The sequence below is a fragment of the Falco rusticolus genome, chromosome Z, assembly GCF_015220075.1.
Source record: "Falco rusticolus isolate bFalRus1 chromosome Z, bFalRus1.pri, whole genome shotgun sequence".
NCBI classification, from domain to species: domain Eukaryota; kingdom Metazoa; phylum Chordata; class Aves; order Falconiformes; family Falconidae; genus Falco; species Falco rusticolus.
Window position 1 is genome coordinate 29,146,846 of NC_051210.1, and position 20,747 is coordinate 29,167,592.

General features: G+C 37.5%; 1 protein-coding gene across 3 annotated transcripts in view; it reads right to left on the reverse strand.

Moving 5' to 3' along the window:
• Positions 1-1,060: 1,060 nt before the first annotated feature.
• LOC119141328 (leucyl and cystinyl aminopeptidase) overlaps positions 1,061-20,747 on the reverse strand; it is a 67,193-nt gene continuing 47,506 nt past the window's right edge. For all 3 annotated transcript variants that reach the window (XM_037373550.1, XM_037373553.1, XM_037373552.1), the window contains 10 exons: positions 18,209-18,340; positions 14,684-14,844; positions 12,055-12,143; positions 9,984-10,164; positions 9,079-9,235; positions 7,494-7,678; positions 6,628-6,789; positions 5,647-5,787; positions 4,562-4,643; positions 1,061-3,594 (listed from right to left, as the gene is read on the reverse strand). In XM_037373550.1, coding sequence (XP_037229447.1) covers positions 3,463-3,594; positions 4,562-4,643; positions 5,647-5,787; positions 6,628-6,789; positions 7,494-7,678; positions 9,079-9,235; positions 9,984-10,164; positions 12,055-12,143; positions 14,684-14,844; positions 18,209-18,340 — 1,422 coding nt within the window. In that variant the 3' untranslated portion in view covers positions 1,061-3,462. The remainder of the gene's footprint in view (positions 3,595-4,561; positions 4,644-5,646; positions 5,788-6,627; positions 6,790-7,493; positions 7,679-9,078; positions 9,236-9,983; positions 10,165-12,054; positions 12,144-14,683; positions 14,845-18,208; positions 18,341-20,747) is intronic.

The window sequence follows — 20,747 nt, forward strand, 5'->3', positions numbered from 1 at the left end:
ATTTGCTTGCACGTTACCATCACCTTCACCATGATTACAACCCTAGGCAGAGCACAGGTCCATCACAAGCTCTGCCAGCGATGGCTCCCTAGAAAAGTGGCCAGGTCTGAAAGCCTGGGCAGCCTTCACCTTCCTTTGGCAGCAATGTTGCAGCCCCACAAATGCTGGGGCTGTGCTCTCTCTCTTGCACCTGTGGCTAATTCTCGCCCTTGCCCTAAGCCTTAACAGATCCCAGCTCCAACAGAGACGCTGCCAGCTACAGTATCCACGAACAAAAAAATGCCCTAGACTAAAAGCTTTGGACTTCCCTCCTGCTCCCTTGGCTGTTCTTTCACAGCCCCACAAACTCTGGGTCTCTGCTTTGTCCTGCACCAATGGGTAAGCTTTGCCATCACACTAACCTGAACCAAAACCCGGGTATAACGGCATACCACACTCTACAGCTCTTAGGCAAAATTAGCCTGAACTGAAAAAGCTTTTGGCAGCCCTCACCTCGGCAGCTTCTTTACAGCCTCGCTAACACCGGGGCTCTGCTCCTTGGCTTCCACCTAACCCCTTTTCCTGATCCTCACCCCACCCTAAGCCCATGCCCAAAACAGAACCTTGCCAGCAACAGCCCCCAGGAAAAAGCAGCCAGGAGTGAAATCTCTGGCAGCCCACCCCTTCCCTCGGCAGCCTTCACAGCCCTACAGACAACGGGGCTCTGCTCTTTGTCTTGCTCCTATGTCTAAGCCTCACCCCAACGCTAACCCTAGCCAGACCCCAGGGACAACAGGGATGCTGTGACCTGTGGCTCCCTGGGAAAAGTGCCCAGGACTGAAAGCTTTTAGTAGCCCTCACCTTCCCTTGGCAGCCAGACTTTTCATGGTTCCGCTAGCACTGGAGCTATACACTTTGTCTTGCACCAAATGCTAACCCTTTTCCTGACCCTCACCCTCCTCTCAGCCCATACCCCAAACGTAGCCTTGTCAGCAATGGCTGGCTGTCCCGCACCAGTTCTCGTCTTCATTCCCAGCACACAAAAAAAGGGAGGAGTATATTTAAGCATTTCTCACGGAAGAAGGATTCCAGCACAATTTTTAATAGGGTCAGAGACTCCATTACAGAAAAATAATTTTAAAAACTCTACAACTAATATAGCAAAAGTACGCATATGTAACAAATAGTAAAACAAAAATTATTCAATAATCCCTCCTCAACCTCCCCAGCTTTTCAGATTTTCTTGGTACAGTCTGTTGTCTAAAACTCAGCTCCATGCTATTTCCTCATAATAATCATTAAAGCATTTGAATAAAATAGTAAATTTTTTAAATTCCACAGAGGAAATCAGAAGGAAGATGGGATCTTCCTCTATAGCTTCCATTTTGAATTTTATATACCTCAATACTGCAGTCAGGGATGAGTTCAAACACATGTGAGGGGACAGAAGGGATAGAAAAGTGAAAGTTTACTACTGACTTCTCATTTAATATGAAGTGGCTAGAAAGAAAAAGAGATGATATGAATATATACACACACATAAATATGCAAAGATGGAACTAATATTTCTGTAGATTCCAAAAAGGAGGGAAATGAAGTCATAACACACGGCAGTACAAAAATTCCAAGAACATACTTAATTACAATTCTAATTCCATAAACTTTAAGGGGGGATGATTTATTTTCAATGCTTATACTGCCAGTTCCTTCTTCAGTGCAGGTAAAAATTATTCATTTCTGGGCCTTCTGGGCAAACAAATGTTTGCACACTCTTAAGGTATAACATTCTTTTTTGGTAATTTCAAGGTTAAAAATAACATCTGCAATACTAATGTGAGCTGGAAAATGAGGAATTTCTTTTTGAGGAGTTTTCACAGATATTCTGAAAATGTGGTACGGCTTAAGCAATCATAGCTTACAATTTCTGCTAACCAAATAAAAAGCCAGTGTTGCAGTTTCATAAATTAAAGCATTCAATTTGAATTACTCTGTGACAAATATTTAAGTCCATTAATTTAACTCTGATTCAAACTATTATCTTTTTCAGAATTTACTGTAGCTAAAATTAAATCAGCTTAATTAAAATAGTACAAATTTTAATTGTTAGTGCTTTCATTGTAGTTTATAACTAATCACATAACTCAATGATAAGACAACAGGTCTGAATCTGCTTTCATACATGTACAAAAGGCGCATCGGTAGTGAAGAAAATAAAACAGATGTCAGGTAAAAAGGTACATTTACTCTTGCATGTGTTGTATTTACATTTTATCCCTCAAAAATGGCCTTTTTCACTGCTTTTGAAAGAGATGCAGATTGCACAGTAGGTATTTCAACTTTCTAATGTAGCACATTGGGGTTTTACATCCTCTTCTTTAAAAGACTTTGAAGATCTGTCTCACTAGGTTTTCACAACGGTAGAAGAGCTCATCATCAAAGTCTAAATGAGAAGGTGTCCTAAAGCTTACATCATAAAGAGTCAGCAATGTTCCCAAATTATACTGTGATATGCAAGTCATCAGGCAAGGAAAGAACCCAGAACTTTACCCAAATGAAGTAGCTGCAGTATCTATTCATTGCAGACCCTCTGCAACAGGTGCTGAAATAAAAATCAGTAGTCAAGAGGGCACAAATCAGTAGTCAGTCTAACAGGTGAACGAACCTGGAAAAGTGCAATTTTATGCAGTTGCTCAGAGATCAATACAGAAATATCAGTTAAAGTTCCATGACTAATGATGAGATTCTCAAAAATGCCTAAAAAATTCAGAGTAAAAGTTCCAAGGTCACAACAGTGTTTATGGAAATCCCATCTCTAAAACACTTGTGTTTGCTACCTGGTTTTACTTTTCTATACTACTACATATCCCCTTTATTCATTGAAGTATACATTAACATAAGATATCATTCCTAAACAATACTGTGAAAATAAAAAATTCAAACTTAAAACAAAATTGGAATCTTATTTATTTCACATCAAACTGGTGTATTTTATAAGATCCACTACTAGTAATGTACCTGAAGTATGATTCTGTTTCACAACAGCTTCTGTGTCTACAAATGTGGAAACCATCTACAGTTTTGCATTAAAAAATCTACTGCCCAAGGAGCAGTCTGCAAAGAACTAACAGTTCGTTCTGGGTCTTTCTGACCGTAACTGTCAATATTAACCCACTGCTAAGAAACTGCAATACAGCTCCAAATGAAAGGGCATATGTTTCAAATACAAAATTATATTTAATCATTTGTGCAGATGTTTGGTCTATAGATGAAAACAGTTTCAGAATAAATACTTACATCTTGCTCATAAATGCTCCAAGGAAAATAAAATATTATCTGAGACATGCCCTGAGCTATCTAGACTCCTTAAAAATAGTGCAAACAATGTTGCAGTGATGCCTGGTTTCACTCTGGCTTTTGCAAAAGAAACACAGCAACTGCCCACAGAGCTCCTAAATGGCTGACACACCGCAGCATTTACGCACACTACAGCAGATGTTGTAGCTTTGCCAAGTTCCTCTCCATCCACTGGATATTGAGCTGAATTGTGTCAATTGCCTCTTTTACACAACGCAGTTGAGAACTCTCCTCCGATTTTGACTCAAAAAATGACTTTACCTGCATAGCAAGAGAAAAGAAAGAAAAAGATTTAATTAAAATAAACACTGGCCACACAAATAGGTTCAGAAGCAAAGGCTACACATATGTTGCAGGAAACCCATTCCTGAGAATCATTTGCATCTATGCAGTAAGCAAACCTCTCAAAGGAGTTCCCAAAATGCAAGAAAAGCATTTTTCATGGGAACTGCAGTAAAACCTCATCCAGTTTCAATAAATTATTTCACTAATAAACAGACATTCACTTATCATACTCATCCCAGAGCAATCACAGAGCACTCAAAGTTCTGGAAAAGGAGTCTCCTTCTATGACAAGGAACTGATTGTTATAAGCAATCCTCTTCAGCACTCTGGAATGACACCCACTTAGCATTATAACTGTCCATGCTAACACTTAAAATACTCTAAATCAAACCATAAACAACTATCTCTACCAAATTACTGGAATGAAAATGTTAGATTAAACCATAAACCATTCTTGACACATTAACTTCCAGGCCTGGTTAGGGAAGACAACAGAGATTTCTAGTGGCTATTAACTGGCTCTTAACTGATACTCAACCTTCACAACAGCTCCTTGGGATGACCAACAGCAAAAAAAACATAAAGCAATTTTTATGGCACTCCATCACATTCCAGAGTCACAGAAAGTATAGCTTGTTTGCAAAATCTACACCAAAATTCTATCTAGAACAAATCATTATTTTGGGAGACAGTGTGTTTCAGAGAACAGGAAAACAGATAACTGGGTTCAACTCTATATGTTACTCTGCCACAGACTCAGTATGTAATCTTCCAAATGTTTATGAATCTGTCTGCCATGTGAGAAATAGGGAAAGCAATAGATGTATATCCTTGCAAAACGGCCTTAAGGACAGAAATAACTTGTGTTTTTCTTGTCCCTTAATTACATGAAGACAGCATTGGCACTAGAAAATATCCCTCTCTGGTACATTAAGACACCAACCTCAAGGAGATGTGCCTTTGTTGCAAACTGAGAAGTTGACCAGCTAATGATATTCTGGATAGTATATGAGCCTAGGTGAAACCTGAAATACAAACAAAAAAGTTATTTTTAACTAGGAGCGACTTTAAGATGCAGGTTCAGTGTACGTACACAACCTTTATTTGTTTTAGTAGCTGGGGTTTTGTGTTTTGTTTTAGTAGTTGGAAATGGTTAAAAGCACTTAAGTTCAAGATTATAAATCTTATTTTTCAAAAGAGATAAAAGATTTTAGAAGTCCAAGCCTCTAGTTCCCTACTACTCTAAAAATTGAACTTCAGAGCAAAAGAAATGGAAAATTTTCAAACTTCTATCACAGCTGAAATAGTAAAGAACTGAGGACCCCCCATACTGAATACTAAGACCTGTATCTGTGCTATGTATTCCAAAATGCTACAGTAATTGAATTTGCAACCAGGTTTCATTTCAAGCAAAGAAATTTTGTAGTGCTGGTTATTGAGAGCTTGTTAGAGCAGAAAGTTTCATCCAGAAGAAGGTTTTTAGCAATGTGAAACAGTTCCAAATCAAAACTGGGATTTAGAAATACAGTTTTCCACGTATTGTTAGCTTCCTGAAGACTTGCAGGCTAGTTCTCCTGTTGGGTACCCTTCAAAGCCACATAAGGAGAACATGTATATCCGAAGCAAGTGAGATTTTTTGGTTATTTTAGTTTGGGATTGCTGTAAAAAGGCAGAACAAATAAATGCTAAATGAATTCCCTGGGTCTACTTTTGAATGCATTTGATCCACATAAATATCCTGCATCCGCAGCAATCATCCTAGAGACAGCATGCTTTCAACAGAAATTCAAATCTAGATTTTTTAGAATTGCTGTGAATCTCTAGAAGACTCCAATGTCCCATCAGCAGTTGGAGACTTCAAAGTTTATGATCCAAGTTATTTTGTAAAATAAGATTTTAAAACAGGCTTTACAATTTAGTACACATCTTCTTACAGTAATCCAACTATTTATTATCTTGTGTTTGAAAGAAACAAACAGGTGCTTTGCCACTGTGAGTGTGAAGTTTCAGCTACATCAAAAGACTTACTTTCGTGTAAGTTTTTCCCAGTTCTCTTTGACAAAGTCCCAGGCCAGCAAATACCCAGGAAAACTCTGGCTAACAGTTGCTATGATATGTGAAAACTCCTGTGTCCTGATGACTTCTCCTTCAAGGCTGTTCTGCATTAACCTAAAATAGTTATGAAAAAAAAGCATATGAAGAGAGACAGGAAAAAGCTTCTGTTCATATCTTCACATGATTCTTCTGATACTCCTGAATTAGATGGAAAAGTTTCTATAATAGGTCAAATAGCAAGCAGTTTCTGACATCTGGAACACACTGATGCTCCATTTTACAGCCACTGTGCTTATCTACCTTCAGTTTCCAAGTACCACAGTGACCTTAGCTCTAAACCAAGTACCTGAATTTTCATTGTCATTGGAAAAGAAGAAGCAAATTCTAAGGACTTGTAAAAGAAAACATTATACATTGAAATGTTTAGAAAGGAAAGCTGTAACAAGAATCACACATAGCCAGACAACCTTGGTGTCCTTCATGCAGTACTGCGGTTTGGTCTATGGAGAGGTGTTGGAGCATAATGTAAGGTCAGAATTTCACAGAGAAAGAAGAGAGGAAAAGAGGGAGAAAGACAGAACTCAAAACAAATCAAAACCTAACTAGTTATCTTGGTTATAAAGATATACCAATCTTTTAAGACTCCATAGAACAACCTGCAATTTCGTTACTTTTACCAAAAATCTGTAATTTTGCATTCCCAAACTTTTTCAATTTTTTCCTCTTTATGCATATTCAGAATTTGGCCTTTTGAGCTACTCTGTTCTGCAAATTATTTTAAAGTGAAAAATACCAGGTTCTATATTTGTATGGAAGCTTATACAAAACATGTGGATAGATTTTCTTTAGCAATCAGAAATTTTTTCAATAATATAAAAAAGGAAATACATTTTTCCAAAGAAGATTTTAACACTTTTCATTTACAGAGCATACAGCTTTCTGGCTCCTTCATACCAGATTAGCTTTCTGACATCTTCTGTGCTGGCCAAGGCTTCAATCATTTTGCTCTTCTCTGCTTCAGAAAGCGTAGAGGCGTACAACTTCAGAAGGAATTCCCAGCCATCACTAGATTTGGCTCCAGCTGTAAATATGGCTTTCATAACATCACTAGGCAGACTACAGGGGAAAACAAAATCAACAATGAAACAAAACAACAAATAAAAACCAACAACAAAAAAAACCACCCACAAAAAACCAAAAGAGAGGCATGAAAATGCTCATCTGAGAAAATAAGTAAGTCACAAAATTAAAGATTAGCTCGAAAGAAATGGCTGTCTTTTGAGCAATTTAATTCTGTAGCAATTGTAAGTTTGTGCTGGATTGAATTCATGCCAATCTAGTACTTCAAGTTTCTGGGAAAAAACAAATCATATTAGTCACGTGAAAGCAGGGTAAATTATACAAAAATCTAAGTAATTTTCTGTGGCTCAAAATGCAAGGAATCCAGAACAGAATGAGTTCTGCAAGATAAAAAAAGTATGCTTTGACATTGCTAAGTAATCCTCCTTGAGCATGCACCTTAGGAAATGCAGATGGAAGCAATCTGTGGCTGGTTTCGCAGTCACACTTAATGAAACTGCAGACAAAGTCTTAAATTCTAGGACTAGTTCTCCCTTTCATCTGAAAACAGCAATTACTTCTACATGAGGAACAGTCGAAGACAGAATGAAGTGCTTTATCAATATTCAGTTGGTGGTGGTGGTGTGGGGGTTGTTTTGTTTGATTGTTTTGTTTGTTGGGTTTTTTTCTCCCAAACTATGGTGGCAAGGTAACAGGGAAACAGGTAAATAAAAGAAGTGAAAGCCCAGTTTTTGTGGTACCTCATTGTTCCATTAGACTTCATCCACTTCTCAAACATCTCAGTGGCAGTAGTTCTACACTTCCTAATATTGTGGGTGCAGGCAAAAGTTAGCAGTGTCGACCGGAGCTCTCGTTCAGACAGGGTCCCATCATCTGTCCAACGCTGTTGATCAATTTTATCTCCAAGCAGATGCTCTATTCTATACTATAGGAGGGAAAATTATTAGTAATAGCTAATTTTCTCTAAGAGGATTTTTTATATGCAAAACTGGTCTTAAAAAAAGAAAACAAAAGTAAAGTTTTAAAACCATGGAAGTTAAAACATAGTCGTTCTCCATCTACCTATCCCAATTTACATAAACCATTTCTTATCTGGATGAATAAGTATCAGATACCACACAGCTCTGAAAGATGGGCCAAGTGTACATCTGAAATTGCACATGCAAACAGAAGACTACTCCAAGTTACAGTTCAGACTTGCACGCCGTCAGCTTACTATCTCAACTAACTACATCTCCTGTATGTTTAACTACTTTTAACTCCATCAAGTAACAGTTACTACATTTCACTTGAGCACAAACAAACTGACTTTCACCTGTAGACTGAACACCCTTACATGTTGGCAGTTTTGTCATGGTCCAAAACCACAGTTAGGTAGGTGCCTGACCAGCTCCCACACCCCAGCTGAAACACTTGAACTTAAACATAGACACTCCATTGCAAACTGTAGTTTGGACTGTGTATCACATCGGATCTGTAAAACCTTTGAATAAATACTAAATAAGGAAATTTCTTATAGTAGTGGGGGTTTTTGTTTCTTATAAATTTCCTTAAGCACTGACTAATTACCCTTACCTAGTATGAAGAAAAAACCTGCTATTTTATCTATCGTTTAATAATTTTCTTTCTAAATTAAATCCCTTTGCTGACATTCTATAAGGTAAAGCAGCAAGGATAATTTTAAACCCATAGATGAACATGGAGAGGAGGCTTCATACTAAGAAGGTAAACAGAGAAATGAGAGACATTTCCTCAGCAAGAACTGAGGCTACATTGTGGATTTCATTGCTAAGTCTATAGCACTGTATGTTGTTAATCTATCGCACAGCTGGATGGGACAATGACAACCATTCATGTGTTCCTGTTTTTACAGAAAATATTTTTCCCACTACCTTTAGACAAAGTAATTAGATCTATGATCTCCAGCCACTCCAATAATTTTGGGAATAAATTTTCTGTACTAGAAAAATGTCATGGACTCTGTTTAATTACATACCTGTACTACATTGACCTTTACAGCCAGTATAGCAAATCCCCAGACACCACTGTGTTCCCACTGCATTACACTCCCTATAAAACATTGAGGGACTGGGGAGGGGGCAGGGCACAAGAGGAAGTAGATCCCAAAAATTTTGCATTTCAGTAAGAGGTCATTGCTACTTCACAAAAGCAGGCAAGGCTGGCAACTGTCTAGAATCCTCATCCAACGTAAGTACTGAAATTACTGAATATGTTCAACAGTCAACACTTAAAAATTATAAAGAACATTACGGCTAATTATTTCAAATTAAAATTTACAGAAAACTACATAAAACTAAACCATACCATGACTCGTGCTGCCAGTAGTTGTTCACCCTTTTTCTCTAAAAGGCTGTATATAAGGCTCAGCTGAAACAGAGCTTGAGTGAGTGGTGCAGTGCTGTTCTCCTTGTTAAGGTAATCAATCAGTTCAAAGGCCTTTTCCAGAGACACTTTTCCTAGACTATAGGTCAATGAATACAAACATTAAAATGGCTTCCAAAACAAAAACACTCTCTGAAACAAGATCAGAAGTGATGTTCTCCATTACATTAACAGAGGGATAGGTGAATAGAGGGAGGAACTAAGAAACACTTTAGATGTAGAGATTTTTATATTATTAGTAAGACAGTAACAAACCAACAATGGCCACTACCATGTCTTCAATTCATAAAAATGAAGATAGATAAGGAAGTGTGACAATGATGTCTGCGAATATTTATCATAACTAAGGGTACTCAGATAGGAAGCAGCTGTCAAAGAGGCCATCCAGACCGCTCAGCCTCACCTGCTCTGATGGCTGTGGTGAAAGAAAAGAGGGAGCCAGTAAAAATTTGAGAAGAAAATAGCTTCTTCTCTAAAGTGGAGCATAGTCATCAACAGAGTACAGGAAAATAGTCTGCTAGGCAGACTATCAGACACTAAAGAAAACAGTATTTTCCAGAAATGGAAGCTGTCATGTGGCTCTTTGTGATGAAAATAAATGGATGTTGCTATAAAGAACAGAGAAATAACATATAGCAACAATATGGAAGAATCAGTGAAATAACTTTAAAAAAAAAAAGTGAATGCTGAAGAGTTTCAATAGGCTAATAGACTGAATTAAAACTTCTCTGAAGCAGCCTCCTCTAGAATTCAAGTCTGATCTTCTTTTACTTGGAAAAAAAACTTTAAACACATATAAACTATGTTTTCCAATACAAAAGTCTTACCCTGCAAGGTTGAAGATATTGTTGATCAAATTGGCTCTGTCTTTAGGACTCAAAGCTGTGTGGTTTTTTTTCAGCAAATCAATCAGTGTTTTCCAGTCTTCAGTATAGTGTACCATGTAATAGCCATTCATGTCCACATTGAATTTTATCCATTCCACCTCTTCCGGAAGTTCAATGACAGCTAATGGAAGACAATCAGTTAGCAGTAGAAACAAACATTTAGCAACATTTCATTCAAATCCAAACCTATAAAGCAGACCAGTTCCAGAGAGTCAATAAATCCTTTTCCACCCACTAGATCCCCCTGCTGTGAAGAAGGAATAGCCAGTACAAAGGTTCCATGAGAACGCTCCAAAATTCCAGGTTGTACTTCCTCCTTCCTCCTATATCTGATTGAATGAATAGTATCACAATCTGCCTTGAGTTGTATCCATACGTACGTTACTTAGTGCAGTTATTTTTCTCTTCTGTCCAGTTCTCCTCTCAAACAACCCCATCTCCTCTCTGCCCACTTTCATATATATAAAAAAAGCAGTTACACACTTCATATAAAGAAATAGAGAAATGGAGACAGCATTAAAGAGGTAGGAGGCCACACTCTAGTTTCAAAGTCAACTAGATACAAGAAGAGAGGTTTGGGGGAAAAGTTCTTCCTTTCAACTGATTCTATAACTACTGCCAAAAATGTCAATTTACTTAGCTTCTACAATGCCTTTGAAATTTAGTAACTATACTACTAGAAATTCTCTTGTACATCTCTCCTACTCCTATCTTCCACATCCAAGTTTCTACAGTCAGTGAGGAATTGGTTTGATCAACATAAGACCACTAACAAGGCGATTTAAGATGAAATAAAAATGATACAATCAGGCTACTTACCTATTAGTTTTAGTAAGATCAAGAACACATTCAATTGAACAGCTTTGTTCTTCCATTCTGATAAGTCATAATGTTTTTTTTTTAACTCTATCTCAAATGAAAAAGGCCAGGAATACCATGAAGGCTTTGTAAAACCAATGTCAGAATGACATAAACCAAAATTATCTCCTTTAATTACAGTACTTCAAAAGTCACTTTAGAGGGGTGGCAGTTCACAAAAATCAGTGAACAGTAAAATTTCAAGATCAGCTCTAAGAACTCGATTTAAAATTTGTACAGCTTTATTTCCAAAAGCAGAGGTGCAAGATAAGTTTATGAATTAAAAATAATTGCCAGTTAAATGCTCTTTAACAGGGGTGAAAAAAAAATTCATCAGCAGACATAAGATGATGAGTCAGACCTGCTTCAATAAAATGCAAAAACCTATTCAAGTCAGTGGAGAGATAGCCAAAGTGATTGTAGCACAATACAACATAAGAGTGTAGCCCAGGGGTCCTCACACTTTTTAACCAGGGGCCGGCGCGGATGCAGTGGCAGGCAGCCATCTGCGGCTGCTTGGTTTCACCCCCCAAGCCCCGGCAGGAGGGGGCAGGGGGGTCTGTAAATACCGGGGGCCGGATTGAGGACCCTGGGGGGCCGTATCCAGCCCACGGGCCATAGCTTGAAGACCCCTGGTGTATAGTAACTATCCACCTGGCAAGGAAAAAAACAGAGCTGAATAAACAAAACCCCATAGACTAGCAATTTAAGATTCAAACTAGCCGCTGCAGCAAAACCAAAAGAGTTTATGTGAAAAGATCTAAGCATTTCAAGTTCTACAACAGCATTCTCAAAAACTTAATCATTTCAGTTGCAATAAATCATATTTCAGTGGAAAGTGACCTTCTCACATTTCAGTACACTGGCAAAGCAACTCTCCCATTACTCACTCTCTAAAGGACGTGTACTGGAATGAAGAGAGTATGGGGTTTTACAAATTCCAGGCCTGTGCTTCTGCCCCAGTTGCTGCCATTTATTTGTACACATAATGCTATAGGGAACCAACCTCTTAATGATTGCTTGTCTCCATATCTCTGTAATTTTTTTGTATTATGTATGCCTTCATCATCACGTCTTACACAGGTGTGCACTCAGAAACATCAGTAAACTGTAACACATAAGTAACTTGCTACTAAAGTTTTGAGTCACATACCTGACTTTTGGTCCAGTAAATATGCATTAGTACAATGGGTAAAGTTGCAGCTACTAGTTTTGTAGGTGAGAGGGATATGCCACAGATAACTGCAAAGGAAACAAATATTTACTGACATACTACACACACATTTTTTGTCTTGATGGGTTTGTTTCTTTGTTTTGGGTGGGTTTTTTTAACTTTTAAGTATTTTGATATATTATTAGTATTAGAACCACTGCACAATGTGTAAAATGATAAAGTATAAATCTGACACATATCATCAGAATAGATAAAATAATACATATACAGCATATACAGTAATTATTTTTTTATTCCCACTGTGTTGAGAAGTGGGAAAATTTCACAGAATCATGGAATGGTTTGGGTTGGAAGGAACATTTAAATGTTATCTACTCTACCCCCCCTGCAGTGAGCAGGGAGATTTTCAACTCGATCAGGTTGCTCAGAGCCCCGTCAACCTGACCTTGAATGCTGCCAGTGATGGGGTATCTACCACCTCTCTGGACAGCCTGTTGCAGCATTTCACCACTCCCATCATAAACAATCCCTTCCTTATATCTAGTCTGAATCTATCCTTCTTTAGCTTAAAACCATTTCCCCTCAGCCTATCACTACGGGTCCTATTAAAATGTCTGCCCAGGCTAAACAATGCCAACTCTCAGCCTTTCCTCATACAGGAGAGGTGTTCCATCCCTCTGACCACTTTTGTGGCATTCCTTTGGACCCACTCCAACAGGTCCGTGTCTTTCTGGTGCTGAGGATTTCAGAGCTGGATGCAGTACTCCAGGTGAGGTCTCACCAGAGTGGAATAGAAGGGCAGAATCACCTACCTTGACCTGCTGGCCACACTTCTTTTGATGCAGCCTAGGAAACTGTTGGCTTTCTGGGTTGCCAGTGCACATTGCCATCTCATGTCTAGTTTTTCACCCACCAGCACCCTCAAGTCCTTCCCCGCAGGGCTGCTCTCAATCTCTTCATCCCCCAGCCTGTATTGATACTGAGGGTTACCCTGACCCAGGAGCAGGACATTGCACTTGGCCTTGTTGAACCTCATGAGGTTCACATGGGTCCACTTCTTGAGCTTCTCCAAGTCCCTCTGAAGGGCAACCTGTCCCTCAGGCATGTCAACCACACCACACAGCTTGGTGTCTATGTCACTGATGAAGACATTAAACAGGGCCAGTCCCAATATGGAACTCTGAGGGACACCACATTTCCTAGTACTTCTTCCTCAGTTTCATCATGCTAAGTAGCTTGTCCAAAGTCATATGGACAGGAAATCTCTGGCTGCATCAGACATTCAGCCAGTATTATTTTCACCTCAGTCCAATGTTCTGTCTTCATGAAATTTTACAAGTTGATTGTTTTTTTTAAAAAAAACAATTTATGTTAATTCACATACAAGACTCAAAATCCAAATCATAGTAATAAAAACCATAATTGTTTGCATACCACAAAGACTGTCTCAAGTGAACTGCAAGCTGGAAGAATAAATGCTAAGGTGGCTCATCATGATGATAAGGACTTGACTATTTAGAGAAAATACAACTTTGAGTGAGGTGGAACAAGCTGCACATACGCATTCCAGTTTTGACAGGGACCCCTTCTGCACATGACTCACACAGAGCACCCTTCTTCAAAAGATTTTAATGCCCTCCTCAAATTGACATTGACTAGAAAAAAAAGAATAATTAAGCCTAACAATCCTTCCTTTCTTCTTTACCTTTCAACGACACATTGTTTTCCTTCATCCACATAATAAATATAAAACAAAGCCCTGTAAATCCCAACATTTCAAGAGATAAATTCTTTTCACAGGCCTGATTCTGCAAGATGATGTAAAGGACTCAGTTCCTGTTAAGGCTTCAAATAACTGAATAAAACTACCAAAATCTCAAAAGGATTCAAACATGTATTTTGGTTTGTTACAAAATACAGTAAGGTTTATAATATAAGACATATTTGCATTAAATTAATTTTTACAATTAGCAACTGCTACAACTTTGCTTCTTCGGTAATTGCATAGGTACTTTGTTTTAGTTTTTGGTACAATGGATATTGCCTCTCTTATATTTTCAGCCATCAGCTGTCATGCATCAGTGTCATCTTAAAATTTTTACCCAAGAAAGCTTCTCTAATTTTCTCTAACAAAGCCCAAAATGTACACTGAATTTCGGCAGTAAAGAGCAGAGGTTCTAAAGCAAGACACCTGTAACTTCTGCAGCCCACCTTTTTTCAGCTTCTTATTAACCACACAAAACTTTCTGAAATAAAAGAAAACTTCACCTGTGAGATCTGCCTTTTGGTATTAAAAAAATGGAAGAATTCATTCTACTATTTACCACAACTCATCATCTTAAGCACAAAAGCTTCAGGAAAGGATGCAAATAAGAAACTCAGCTTACAAAGGATGCCACAAATTTTTACCAGTTGCTTGGCTGGAAACAGACATGGATCTTCAGGCAGATACTAGATGTACAAATTTCTGTGCCAAATTCTCTACTACTATCTGCTTTCAAAGAAAATACTAGAACCCCTGAATACAAGTGAGAAAGATGTACAAGATACAAAAAAGACATCTGCAGGTAAATTTTAATGGATTAAAAAGTATTAAGAAGGGAATAACCTTGCATCTGATGTCCAGTTTTCTGGTTCCACACGATACAAATATTTCTCTTGTTGTACAGAAATAATCTTTCCCTTTCGGACAACAGTGACTAAAGGGAATCCTTTTTGCAGAATCCAAGTTTTCATCAACTTTTTTACATCTAGTGTCCCATTGGTAATCTGTAATAAAAAAATCGTAATGGAACAAGCAAAAAGCAAATTAAGAACATTTTTAAACCTTCATCCTTAATTTACCAAGTAAGTAGTAGCACGATTCTGCATCTGTAAACAATCACTTTGACATTGAGCTTGTAAATTTTATAAGCAACAACTCAGGGGAGCAAGCAGGTTTTGTTTTCTTAAGCTGAGGGAGTCCTAGCCAAGCAGTGGAAAGACAAACTGGAAACATCAGGTAGATTGAACTGGTACATCATGAAACTGGAGAAAAGAATGTTACAGAAAAGAAGGTTACAGTAAGATCCCAGGCTCCCCTCTACCCTTTCTCCTTCCTTATTGGTATTCTGATGTTAAGTGGGTGTTTCGGGTTAAAGACCTACTTTACTTCTGAAATTAATACTAGGAATTGGATTAAAGCCAAGGTGTTTGTACAACAAAACCAACATATACCTCATCTCTTCTTTTTTTTTTTTTTTTTTTTTTTTTCTTTTTTTTTCAGTTCTTCCCACTTACCAGCTATTGCATAGCTTAAACTCCAACTTCTAATCTTTCAGGAACTGTTTGTACTATAACATCCCACCAAGGGACAAGTACTTTACAATGCCTATATATGACTGTCTCTTTATTAGCAGAGATGATCATCCAACCTGAAAAAAACAGTATGTCACCTAACTTGAAAAAATATGTTTTAGGAGCTATCAGGAACATAAGGAAATTAATACATCATTACTCAAGTTACAGTTACCTTTGAGCAATCCATACCATTGTCTTTCTCTAGTTTACCTCATCAGCATCTTACTGCACTCTGTTCTTTGTTCAAGCCAACAATAACATATCCAGTTTAACCTCATGGGAAAATACTACATTATTTATGTAGAGAACTAGCATAAACTTTAAGTAGAAATTTCAATTCCAGGGAAGAAATTCTCTATCACAGGCTTGAAATTTATAGAAATTGGAGTCTACATGGGTTTTAATTTTTTACATACTCCCAAACCCCACTATTAAATCCTCTTCTTCCATCTCGCTATCATAAGCTATCATTGTTACTACAATGTTACATTATGAAATCTCTTCATAAATTGCCCAAGATCGGACAAATTCATGCTCTCGCTCTCTTTTGCCACTATCTATTATTTCCTTCCTGTCACACTTTGAAATCATCAAGAAATTTGTAAGACCAATGCCAGCCAGCCAAAAAAATCCAAAGAAAAAAACCCCAAACCCAAGATGAGAGGAATGTGAAGAGATCAGAAAACCAATTAAGTCCATTACTTGCACCTTGTCAGCTTGCCTGTTTTGCATCTAAGTCTTTCTCTGCTAACATTGTGAGCCACCTAAGGACTGGCAGAAAGATTTGTGTCAATCTGTACAGAGACATGAGTACATTTTAAATTTGCTCCACTGGAATACTTTTATTCCAAAATAGAACTCTCCCCAATAACCTGAAATTAAAACCAATTTATTAGAAGTTATAGGTTCATTGTTTCATAATAGCAAAAAATTATTGACATTAATTGATTTTATTGACATATCTTCTTTGAACAGGAGCTCCTAACTCCAATGAAAGTGAAACATGAAAATTACTTTATCCTTCCTCCTTCTTGGCAAGCTATACAACAAGTTTGCTTGCTGTGTTACAGATTTTTCTTTTACTTCACATGCAGTTTTCTCATCTTCACTCTGATTGTCAGTTTCCACAGTGAAGGTTAAGACTTAAGAAATGATTGTGCATTTTGCTGTGTGGACAGCAAAAATTCATGATCAAAGAAAAGGCCACTTTTACAGTTGGAATTTTCAAACACATTCAGCCTAGGCATAATTAATGTGAGCAAAACAAAAAAAAGCCAGTCAATTTCTTGAATATAACAGATTTGCTTTTACTATTACTAGAAATATGGGAAACAACCAAAAAGGATATCAAAGATCTCAATACATGATAATACTAATGGTTTAATTGTCATAAGGAAGACAGTGAAATAATTTGCATCTAAAATGGAGAAGAATCAGCAAGTCAGACAGAGACATGGCTTTTTGTATTATGAAGCAAAACTCTGAAAGAAACTTTTAACAGATCTGGTATCTCACTGGCTAAAGTCCAAGGGCCCTAATAATGGTATCAGTCAACTCAAAGATCAGATAGGTACACAGTATTTTGTATAAGCTCAGATTCATCTAGTTCAATAATTTTAATTATTCAGACACCTACTGCATGAAGATATTATTGATCAAAGACTTTCCATCAAGTCCCTAGAATGGATGAAGTTTTGATACCAAGGGCAGAGAAAATAATCAGAGATGCAGCCTGTCTAGATTTGACTGTTAAACAACAGAGTCTGGCTAAGAATCTGAATGTGAAAGACTATCAGAAAGCAAGAGAAACTAAGAATTCAAGACATAAAAAGAAAATTATTATGACAGAAAGAATACTAAAACAAAGGGACAGTAGATTTCAGTAAATTCTGAGAGACAACAGGTGAAAATCAGAAAAAGAAAGTACTGCAGAAAATTTGATACCTTCTCAGAGAAGTAAAATAATAAAAGCACAAATGTAAACTAAATAATTGTAATTCCAGTCCGGTCCTGCTAGACCATGAGTCTTTGGAAAAAGAGACTATGAAAGCATGCAAAAGTGTAGGCTATGTGAAAACACAAAATTAACAGCAATAACGCTTACGTGCAAGAAAATCTCAAAACAAACCAAACACTCAGGCACAAAATGAGATGCAGCCAGCAATGCCCGCTGCTGCCTTCCCCAGCTTCCACAGCTTGTTGACTTTCCCCCTTGCTCTCCCTACTCTCTCACAAAGTGCCCTTGCTTTTTTCGCTCCCTAACTCTCTCCTGCCAACTCACTTTAATCAGAACCAGCCCTATGCTTGCCTTACCATTGGAGAGCTGTTGAACCAAATTGTCCCCTACAATCTGTTTTTTCTGCAATTCCAGCACCACTTGTTGAAACAGAAGCTATCACTGAAACAGTTACACTACTAGAGAGTATCCCAAGACCTCTACAGAGGCTGGATTCAGCTATTCATGGAAAGTAAAGTTTTGTCCTGCATTTAAGATGACTATTTTTATTCTGGTCTTAAACACTAACAATGCAACTCCAGAGAGGCTACATATACACTGACATGTCCACATGTGTAGATACGCATAGTAGGGCATACCCACTTCCAGTGCTTTTTTGGGATGATACTCAGTGCAGTCCCAGAAGCTACAGGAATCTCCATATCTATATGACAGAACTTTGGATTATGATGAGCAAGAACTTCAGAGTACTTAACTTAAGCCTATTATCAAGGAAATAAATCAAAATTGACAACACAGAGAAGTCAAAAAACAAGAACAACGTATCAAAGATGATACCTCATTCATGCTGTCCCACAAGTCATCACTCTGGGCAGATCCATAGTTGTGATTATGCAAATATACCTCAATGCCAGCTTGGAAAACATCCTTAGTGAGGAAGTGTTTCAGCATCATAAGAAGTGAAGCCCCCTTTAGGAAAAAAAAAAAAAAAAAGAAAAAGGATTGGTAAATTAAAGTTACAGAACTTGTTGAAGCATAGGCATGTTACAGCTCTTTCACACTACAAGAATAGCTCATAACCTGGCAGATTTTATCCCAAATGATCTCATCTGGATAATTACCTTAACACTCAGCTGCCTTGGAAAAATATTTCTTTCAGTATTTCATAAACTTCAAATAAAGTTACAAAAAAGGCTAGTACAGCTTGAAAGTTTTTCCCAGATGATTTGGGAAAAAAAAAATTTAATATTTCAAAGGCTCAGAATAGTTAAAAAACAGGCTAAGAGAGCTTGACATTTTTTCCAATTAACATCTTCTCAAAAAATATTGCCTTCTTACAGATAAGTGTCTGCTGGTTGCTGTATTTCATCAGCAATACTCTTCTGTATAGCACAGGACTATATTTGTGAGACAGTATTTAACACTCATGGTTTGCAGCTGTATCAAAAAACTAAAAACATAGGAAAAAGATGAGATGCACTTAGTAGGCTGCAATTGACTGTAGAAGGCCAAGTGTATTTTGACACTGTTTAAATATAGCCATGCTTTGTTAAGAAAAGCAGTAAATGAGTAGTTCTATTATCAAAGTGGCCACAAATGTGTAAACATAAAGGTGGTGGGTTTTGTTTTTTTTAAACACAGCTGAAAGCCATTTTCTTTCCATAGAAATAATTCTGTAACACCCACTAATAAATAAATTGCCTGAGGACTTGCATATTGTACAAGTGAATGCAGACAAGCAGCCACAGCTTATGAAATGTTTAAAGGTGCGCTTTATATTTTTGGTACTACTTCTGAGAAAGGATCAAGAAAAAATTAAAAGGCAGATTTAATGAAAGCATGTATGGTTCTTACACATTCCAAATTCAAGTTTTGGAATTTAAGTAATATCTTGCCTGAAACTGAAGGCTGCCTGGTTAATCTAATTATTCATGAAACTGCAGGAATACCCTTTACTATAGTTTTTAATAATGTCATAATTTCCTCTCTGCCATGTATCTGTACTTAACCTATAGCTCTATTAGTTTCTTCTTCTTAGGTCATATCCTCCCAAACACTGTTATTGCAGGTGGATTGTTGTCCCACCTTTAAGTGTTAAGTTTACAGATAGTCTGCAAAACAACCAGGCTAAAAATAATTTTGTACAATAATTCCTATTCCAGACAGTAAAATGTAGAGGCCACCTACTAATCTGTGTCAGTTGGTAGTATAGTAAAAGAAAGAAAGCTGTACAATTCAGTAACAGACCACCCTTACCTGCTTAGGGACCGTGTTGCAAGTGTCTTCCCACACAAATTGCCATGAATGCTAGCTAAGATAAAGGGCCAAGAGTAGCGGAATACAAAGACTGCATGCATGAATAAAGAGCTAGGCAATGAAAGCCTCTGAAACATAGAAAGCATCCATGAAAAACCTTGTTTCTGGACAATGCAAGGGCAAAACATCTGTTCGTTAACTGCTAAACTCAAAGATGTAGGTTGCTATCTTTTTATTCAGAAGATGCAAATACTTACTATTAGCAATAAAGTAACACTCCAAATGTAATGCTTTACTAATTGACTGAAACTCCAGCCCAATCGCTTATGGAGTATTTCCATTAAAATTATACAGAGGAGTGTTGATCAGGCAAACAGTGACAGAATTATTACCTCTAAAGTTAATTGCCTACAGAGATGATCATGCATCATGCATAGCTTCCAGAAGCTCACCAAAAAGGGAATTACTTGAGACAGCAACTCTGAAGCATGAAACAACAGCCATGCCTTTTGAGATACTGCTTAGGGGGAGAAACCAAATCCATCTCACAGCCAAGGGAAGCTGAAAATTACACATCTCTGTTCTTGTAGTTCAGAAAACAAGAGACCAAAATAAATGGAAGCACATCATTATTGTAGGTCCGTTTGGCACCTCAGACTACTGAAGGATGCCAGACAACATGTGTTGAACAGTTGAGACTTGCAAAAGAAATCACAGGGACAAGCCAAGACAGCTGTGGGAAATGCATTCCACTGAGCAGAGAAAGATGTAGTATTTGACTATCTTCTAGTAAGCACTAGCTGTTCCCATGGTTTCTAATTAGATGAAAGTACAAGCATACACAGACAGTGGGAGGAAAAATTACAGCTAATCCAAAAGATATAAAAGGCTTTCCTTCAATTCTGCCAAAATCACAGGACAAACTACCTAATCTCAAGACATCAGTGAAAATGTGTCAAATAGAGATACTCGCTCTCATGCATTTTCCAGTGAGGCACTGTGAAGTTTTTAAGAAAAACATAAACCTCATACACAACCCTCACTAGACATCATAATTAAGTTACAGACAACCAGAATATGCAGTGAAATGATTTTACATTCCAGGTGCAAGCCACTAGTT